This window comes from Schistocerca americana, chromosome 9 (genome assembly GCF_021461395.2).
Source record: "Schistocerca americana isolate TAMUIC-IGC-003095 chromosome 9, iqSchAmer2.1, whole genome shotgun sequence".
NCBI classification, from domain to species: domain Eukaryota; kingdom Metazoa; phylum Arthropoda; class Insecta; order Orthoptera; family Acrididae; genus Schistocerca; species Schistocerca americana.
In genome coordinates this window covers 70,907,826-70,917,328 of record NC_060127.1, presented here as the reverse complement: position 1 = coordinate 70,917,328, position 9,503 = coordinate 70,907,826, and the positions used below count along the sequence as shown (strand labels likewise).

Genomic DNA, 9,503 nt, shown 5'->3' with positions numbered 1-9,503 from the left:
AGTGATATGTGGGAAGGAAATATAAATGACCAGTCTTTGTTATTGCTTTGGAAGGAAATTAAAAATGATTGTCATCATTCTATCCTTTCCCAGTCTGTTGATGACACAAACAACTGTGTGGCAAATCAAAATGAAAAAGTAGAGGAGGGAAATGTCCATCCAGATGAAAAACAAAATAATCGAAAATAAAAAACAGGAAGACATGAAAAGCTTGGCAGGCAACAACCAAAATAAAGAAAGAGAGGAGACTAATGTAACAGACCAGTGTGTCTCATCCAAGAATTCAATGAAAAATTCTGAGTTTCCTGTGTGCTTCTAGTGGAAATATTAATAAGAAATCAGGGGACCAACTAATCCCATCCCCATTCAAACGTGCATTGTTTTGGCCACAGAGTACAGGAAAACAAGGGAAAAGAAGATTAAGAGAAAAACTTCCAAGTGTTGTGACATCCAACCAGTGGCAGGAATATCATCATAAGAAGGAACAACTGAAGCTACAAAGAGAAAGACTAAAAGCTGAGAGAGCAGAAGCACGAAAACTGAAGAAACAACAGTCTGAGATTGCTAAGAAACTCAAGAAGCAAACTAAAGCAGAGAATCTTAGAAAGCCAAAAGTGCACAAGACAAGAACAATTTCAGTGTCCTCAGATTCTGAAGATGAAGAATGGAGTGAGCCAGGCAGCAGTATGGATGACATTAGTATGCTCCCTGACAGTGATTCACAGACATCTGATGGCAAGGAAGATGACAATTCTGATTAAACAATTATAACAGAAAAAGAAACAGCAAACAAAGAAGAAAATACGAATAAATTTTATAAAAATGGCGAATTTCCTCTTGTTTCTTTTCCTGGAAAGAAGAGATATTTCAAATATGTTTGTAATGTTCAGCGTATGTTTGAGGATGGTGAAATGGAAGTAATGGCTCTAAAATCTTGCAACTGTCAGAGAAAAGTTTTTTTATGTTGATGAAAGTGATTGTTATTAGTCCATCACAGGTTATTGACAAGCTTCCTTTACCTCTCTCATATATCACTAATGAACATTTGAAATATGAATTCCAAAACAGTATTGACTGTGATGTGTAGACTGAAGTTATTTATTTAGTGTCAACTACTGAAATTTTTCCTGTCAACTACTGAAATTTTTCCTGTCAACTACTGAAACTTTCGTGTCTCACTAGTGTCAACTACTGATGACTGCACTTATATTTTTGTTATAATTTTTATTTACCATTTAATGTACCTTAACATAGTGAATTATAATAAATATCAAATCACAAAAGATCAAAGAACCTGAAGATTAATTGTGTTTGTGCCCAACATCCACTTGTATTCGTAAATATCAAATTAAAGTAGTTTCATTTCTTAAGGTGTCAACTACTGGTGCCTTTAACTTAGTTATTATTTTGCAAAAATACTTTTTTTTAAATTTACATTAATGTTATGGAGAAAATAGGTAAGATTTCTGAAATGATAAGAAAATAGTAACACAGAGCTTAACATTGTACAGAACAAGTTGGCTAACATGGAAGTTGAAAATGCATGAGTTTCGGGACTTGATATTGGATGTCACTCTGAAACTGAAGCAGATAATATGATAGATAATTTATTGTGTCAAAATGATGCTCAATTAGGTGATCTTTCACGTACCTAGCGTAATTCATCAATCTGATGATGATGTTTCATGTGAAGAAAATGTTCTGTTGGGTGACATTTTACGTGAAACAACCTATAAAACAAATATCTGGTCAAACTACCAGTCTCATTGCTTTATTGTTGTGACAATTTAAGGTTATGAGAGACAACATAATCAAGTAATTTGAGAAACAATCTAGTAACATACAGAAACTGACTGCTAATTTCAAATTATTGTCATTATAGTACAATACTCAAGCAAATGATGTTTCACAATTAAAGAAAGCTCATCATAGTCTTCCGAAAGCTGCACAGACCTTGTCTAAAGATCAAAAACAAATAAAAGGTACATGCTGTTGTGCAGTAAGAAAATAAATTTGATACATTCGTACATGAACAGTGTGTGAAAGTAGAAAAACAGTTCGCTAATCCCTACAGACACATTGTTGATGATTTTTCTCAATGTCTTTTGCACAAGGATGTAAATGACTTAAGTTCAGAACTAGAGCATTTCGTAGATGAAACAGTCAGTGCCACTATGTCTGACCCAGATGATTCCGGTGAATCTTAAAGTCTCAAGTAGCTCGAATGAAAGCCACCGTAAGCCAAGATTTATCGGAATGGAGTGACACAATAAATGCTCAAGTAACAATACAATTCTAATAACCTACAGTATTACGAAATTATATACCATATGAAGTGACAACTGCAGAGTGGCTTTCTTCTGTTCTACTTGCAGAAAGTTTTAATTCACCACCTTGAGTTCAATGTCTTTACGCCAAAATGATGTGGCCAAGTTGCAGCGCAAAATTACAATTCCAGCCAGCCTTATAACTTGCATGTGTGTGATGTTATCTTCCATGTCACCTGAGTGTGGTACACAGTGTGCTGACCAGCACACATGAAAACACTAACATAAACATAAAAGAAAATATAATAATTGGTTTCATCCTGGTTACCAGGATCTGGACCATCTGCTGGAATTCACTTTATCCCAACTAGAACCATGTGAGAATAAAAATTACATAAAAAATAATAATCAGATACTCCATGTACCACCTGACACTAGCTGGGAAAATTACATCCTTGATATGACTAATAAAGTCATTTAACTTAAGAAGAAGGGATCGGTTGGTAGGACATGTTCTGAGGCATCAAGGGATCACCAATTTAGTATTGGAGGGCAGCGTGGAGGGTAAAAATCGTAGAGGGAGACCAAGAGATGAATACGCTAAGCAGATTCAGAAGGATGTAGGTTGCAGTAGGTACTGGGAGATGAAAAAGCTTGCACAGGATAGAGTAGCATGGAGAGCTGCATCAAACCAGTCTCAGGACTGAAGACCACAACAACAATGACTAATAAACCACAATTGGATAGCCATACTGAAGTCCTTTTAAATCTCATTAAGCCCTCCGACAATAATCATATGAGAGGATGGGAGCAACGAAGGCAGTCACATTGATCTTCTAAGATATAATGACCCTACTGTGGTTTTTCTGACTTGTTCTACATCCTGGAGGACCTCCTCACTACAGATCAATTGGAATGAAAGCAAATTCAGTCTAATCTGAGATTAGAGTTGCGTTGATTATGGATGAGCCTCTGCATACAAAACAAATGCAGGTTTTAGTGCAGGCCTCAGTACATGCTATAGTGGGAAATATTCCCACCAAAGTAGTTTTAAACCTCTGTTACGCAATTACAATAATTTCATGCAGTACACTATTTGACTAGCACAGATCTCCACTGTTCCTATTAGCACATCTTACTATCAATGGTGTTTAGGAAATGCACAGCTTTTGTCCATGTTGGCAGAAGTTATCAATTTTGTGTTTTACCTTTTGGACTTAATGTACGTTCTGGTGTATTTATAATGACACTAGATATGGTTCTTGGATCAGATAGATAAAGTAGCCTAATACTACTTTATGTTGATGACATCATGATTACAAATGCTACGTGCGAAGATGGACCTTGCCATTGGTGGGGTGGCTTGCACGCCTTAGCAATACCATAGGTGTAACCAAAACAGAGGGGTATCAGACAAACATGTGGTTCCTGGAAAAGGGCAGCAGCCTTTTCAGTAGTTTCGGGGACAACAGTCAGGATGATTGACTGTTCTGACCTTGTAAGATCACCAAAATGGCCTTGCTGTGCTGGTACTATGAACTGCTGAAAGCAAGGGGAGACTACAGCTGTGCAGCAACGTGTGTTCATTTGCCCTGATCTGAACATACTTGCTTGGTCTGGTCAACCTTTATCCGTACTTTTCTTATTTAGTGGTCATCCCTTGGTATTGAACATTACCAACAGATTTTATTTTATTTTCTTTCTCGTCCTTCCCTCCTTGTTTTATTCCTTCTTATTATTACTATTTTAACTTAGGTTATTTAATTTCCCTACCCACCAGTTACCCACTATGTACCCTAATCCTATACCACATTATTTACATTCATTCTGGAAACATGCTTTCACCCTAGCCAAACTGCAATCCCACATACTTTTCCTCCGGTCCTGCTTAACTTTTGGAATTACCCCTAAAGGACTTACCTTAAAAGTTCCCATCTCTGGGTGCAATCCCTCCTTCCACCAGTCTCTCCTGGACTTCCAGAACCTTCAATCCTTAGCCCTTACCCAAATTGTCCTGAATCTCTACACTACTTCGTGTAACCACCACTCCCAACAGCTCCTATCTCTCTTCAAAGTCCTCCACCTCCCAAACCCCTGCTTGGAGAACACACTCAGGAACATCATCCTAGAAGCCAGCTGGTAGAGCACTTGCCCGCGAAAGGTAAAGGTCCTGAGTTCAAGTCTCGGTCCGGCACACAGTTTTAATCTGCCAGGAAGTTTTACTGTCTTTATATGTCCACAAGTAATGTCATTCATTACAGGATCGTTTTCATTAATAAAAAGATATTATTTTTTGGAACATACTTTGAAAAAAAAATCATTAAGTTAAGGGGTTAACTAAATAAATTAATGTTGTAAAAAATTTTGTGCCTTTCATTTGTAATTGTTCAGTTGTTCTACCAAACCGTGACACAAAATATATAAAAATCTGTGCAACTATAAGTATGTTTTAATACTTTACCTAGAAGAATCACTTTTACACAGGCGAGACAGCCCAGATCAGTTTAAAGTAGACCTCCTGAGCCTCGCACGCTGCATCGAGTACTGACTCCAGTCACGCCCGACAGCCGAGCCTTGTGTCTCTGAGCTGGCACTGCCTTTGAAGTATGCTCCCCTCAGCAGGCACCACAAGTTGTGGAACACCACGGCAAATGCCAATGGCGGGAACGTCACAAATGCCACGATCAGCCAGCAGCTCAGAAGACAGGCACCAGTGCAGGGTGACAAATTGAAGTCTGTCACATAACAAAAACATGCTGTTCTAGTACTGAAGTCAGAACTTAGAACATGATGAGCTGGAGCTACCAGTGTGCTTGTAACACTTATCATTTAACATACATATTATTAGGGTACGTTTATTCTGTCGCCTCACTGATCTCTGTTTGTAGACATGGCCAGGCAATAAGGAAATGACCTCACTGTATCTTACTGACCCATTTAACCAGCACCACAGCTGCTCGCTAAGATTCCCTCCACGCAGTGATATCGAGCTGATTTGCATTATGCGTTGCTGTACATCCTGAAACTTGAGGCACGTTTGGCTACTTCGAGGACACTTCAGCAGTGCTGTTAGACTGCTCCTTGTTGTACGATTCCTCACACAGAGTAATCTACTTTTACATCCCTGACTGTATCCGTACTCCCCTAAGTGCTGTGAAGTGCATGGCAGAGGGTACTTCCCATTGTACCATATATTAAGGTATGGTGTGTGGGAAAAATTGCTTCTGAAATACCACTATGCAGGCTGTAATAAGACTAATCCTCTTTTCATGATCTCTGCAAGAGATGTAGCCAGCTGTAGTATATTCCTTGATTCTTTGGTTAATACTGTCACTTCAAACTTTGTAAGTAGTCTATTGAGGATAGTTTTTATACAATCTCCCACCAACCTATCAATGAAACCACCATATGCAGACAGTAAAGTTGTAAAAACTAGAAGTGCTGATTTTAAACAGGCACTTATTTCATCCATTTTTGGTTGCAACGGAGCCTGGAACCTGACATAAAGAGACCATTATAACCACTTCACACTGGATAGCATTAGGCATAATAATTTTTGGAAGTTAGTTAATATGTTTCACCTAATTTATGATTTTCTTTTTTTACTTAGAAAATCAATACAAAACTCTAAAAGTGGCAGCTGTAGTGCATAAAGTAGGTTTGGACAAAACTGATGAAATGTGACTACAGAGGAAGAAGACCAATGAACCACTCTTCAACAGAAATTACACTAATAATTTTGGGTAGAAAGTACATATTTTGAACTTTTCTGATCTAATAATATTTAAAATAAACTGGAAAATTTGTTATGACATTCATAAAAAAGTGTTCTGAATTACTTCTGAGCAGTTACTAGAACTGCTGCGATATCTGTGTTGTGGCCAATCTGCATACAAAGGGTGCATCTGTACCTGTTCTTTGTCATTGTGAATGACAACATTTTTGGCACGAACACGGTGTCATTATTGTCATCACAACATAGTTTTTGCTTCATCCACTGTAAATAAACATTTATTCAATTAGTGATCTGAAGAGCCATAGGAAAAAGGATCCCAAGTGGGTGGCAGGGAGGGGTGGCCAGATGCTGGGGGGGGGGGGGGGCGAGGGAACATGTGTGTGTGTGTGTGTGGGAGGGGGGGAGGGAGGTGGAGAGTGAAATGCTGTGCCAGCAGTGAAGAGTGATTTGCAAGCAGAGAGGTTGCAGCAGAAATGTACACTTACTTGTATGTATCCAGCTATATGAAAAGGAGCTATTTGTCAAAAATAGAATACAAGAGAAAAGCCCCGGTTGCTGTGTTTACATTCTATGGTGCTCCAGATGTCATCACACCATGTGCATGTGTACTTGCCTCACTGCGAATGAGCTCATTAACTGACTGACGGTATGTGCAATCCTGGAGCTCTGCGAGCAATACGTCTGTTCTCGTAGCTGCTAGTAGAATTGAGTGTGGCTCTCCTGAACCCATGGATCCCCTATTCATACAGCAGATGTGGGACTCTAGACAACAAGAGCAGAAACATTGTGGAATGATGAACTGCAGGCCGACAGACCAAGATCTTGCCATTGTTGGACTCTGACACCACTCACAGACATTCCTCCTTTTTACACGAGGCTCCTCATCAACTAACATGAATGTTGTTGTTGTTGTGGACTTCAGTCCTGAGACTGATTTTATGCAGCTCTCCATGCTACTCTATCCTGTGCAAGCTTCTTCATCTCCTAGTACCTACTGCAACCTACATCCTTTTGAATCTGCATAGTGTATTCATCTCTTGGTCTCCCTCTGTGATTCTTACCCTCCACGCTGCCCTCCAATACTAAAATGATGACCGCTTGGTGCCTCAGAACATGTCCTACCAACCGATCCCATCTTCTAGTCAAGTTTTGCCACAAACTCGTCTTCTCCCCAATTCTATTCAATACCTCCTCATTAGTTATGTGATCTACCCATCTAATCTTCAGCATTCTTCTGTAGCACCACATTTCGAAAGCTACTATTCTCTTCTCCTCCAAACTATTTATCGTCCATGTTTCCCTTCCATACATGGCCACATTCCATACAAATAATTTCAGAAATGACTTCTTGACACTTAAATCTATATTCGGTGTTAACAAATTTCTCTTCTTCAGAAACACTTTCCTTGCCATTGCCAGTCTACATTTTATATCCTCTCTACTTCGACCATCATCAGTTATTTTGCTCCCCAAATAGCTAAACTCCTTTACTACTTTAAGTGTCTCATTTCCTAATCTAATTCCCTCAGCATCACCCGACTTAATTCGACTACATTCCATTACCCTCGTTTTGCTTTTGTTGATGTTCTTCTTATATCCTCCTTTCAAGACACTGTCCATTCTGTTCAACTGCTCTTCCAAGTCCTTTGCTGTCTCTGACAGAATTACAATGTCATCGGCAAACCTCAAAGTTTTTATTACTTCTCCATGGATTTTAATACCTACTCCGAATTTTTCTTTTGTTTCCTTCACTGCTTGCTCAATATAAAGATTGAATAACATTGGGGATAGGCTACAACCCTGTCTCACTCCCTTCCCAACCACTGCTTCTCTTTCATGTCCCTCGACTCTTATGACTGCCATCCGGTTTCTGTACAAATTGTAAATAGCCTTTTGCTCCCTGTATTTTACCCCTGCCACCTTCAGAATTTGAAAGAGAATATTGCAGTCAACATTGTCAAATGCTTTCTCTAAGTCTACAAATGCTAGAATTGTAGGTTTGCCTTTCCTTAATCCAGCTTCTAAGATAAGTCGTAGGGTCAGTATTGCTTCACGTGTTCCAATATTTCTATGAAATCCAAACTGATCTTCCCTGAGGTCAGCATTAACTAACATTCAAACGTGATTTATTGATGACAAACCCGCAGTGTAGTCTTTACTTGCATACAGAACATAGGTGGCTTTGCTGCTATCCATTTTGCGCGATTCTGAGCATAAAGGCACACACCTGTGCGCAACCCCCCCCATCACACACACACACACACACACACACACACACACACACACACAACGTGCACAGTTTTACTGCAGATTTACACAAAATTGGTAGGGTCAATGGCACTTACATTCTGTATGGAAGGAGAGACTACAATATGGGGTCGACATGCAGAAATCACATTTGAATGTTAGTTGTTTGTGACACAATCATGTTATGCCTCATATATGAAGGAGAAACATCTACAGTATGTGCCAGAGTTGTACAGTGGCAGGATCTCAGCCTGTTAAGGCTGCAGTTAATCATTCCATTATGTAGCTGCTCTCACTGGCCAGAATCCCGCAAGGCTGTTTTATACTGGATAACTCAGAAACTCCCTAGGACTGTTTGCAAAATGATGCAGTTGTCTGTGTTCTGTAACAAAATGCAAGAAGACCTTCAAATGATTGAGGACTGGTACAGTAACTGCCAGTTTACCCAAAGGTAAACAAATGTTACATATTGTGCATAAATAGTTGGAGAGATCCATTACTGTTCACTTATGTTAATGGCGAAACATCAATGGTAACAGTGACAACAATCAAACAGCTACGAGTAACCATCCAGAACAATCTAAACTGGACTGACCGCAAACAGATGACAGTGTTGAGATTTGATGGCAGAATCATAAGGAAATGTAATCTGTCCACAAAAGAACTGGCTTATGAGACACTTCTGAGATCTACAAATGATTTTTGCATACCAGTTTGACACACTTACCAGATTGAATCAATAGAAGAGAGAGGAAAAATTCGACAAAAGTGACATATTTTGTAATGGAATCATTAGGTAAGCGTAATATTGTTATGTCGATACTCAACAAACTCTAGTGACACCTGTGACAAGAGGCATGTCATGTATGGCAGAGAGGCTTGCAGTTGAAATTTAAAGAGCACACAACCAAAGAAAAGTTGAGCAAAATTTTATTATTCCGCAAATGTGTTATGAAATAGCGCAGTAAAAATCTTAGAAATTAGAGCTCACACAGAGGTTTATCAACACTTAATGTATCTTTGTGCATCAGTCACAGATGGCACAGGGAAGGGAGTTGGGGGATCTACATCTACATCCACACTCATCAAAAAAATACGAAGTGGTTTCCAGAGGATACTCCCCACTGAACTAGTTATTAGGGCTTCTTCTCTGCCAATTTACATTGGAGCGCAGGAGGAATGAGAGCTTAAATGTCTCTGGTTATGCCGTGAATAGTCTACTCTTGTTCTGCAATCCCTGTCCAAGTGATAAG

The 9,503-nt window shown here is 39.2% G+C and overlaps 1 protein-coding gene across 1 annotated transcript in view; it reads right to left on the bottom strand.

The window, feature by feature from the left end:
* Nucleotides 1–814: 814 nt before the first annotated feature.
* Nucleotides 815–9,503, bottom strand: part of LOC124550660 — a 73,795-nt gene continuing 65,106 nt past the window's right edge. The window contains exon 6 of the mRNA XM_047125383.1: nucleotides 815–849. Coding sequence (XP_046981339.1) covers nucleotides 815–849 — 35 coding nt within the window. The remainder of the gene's footprint in view (nucleotides 850–9,503) is intronic.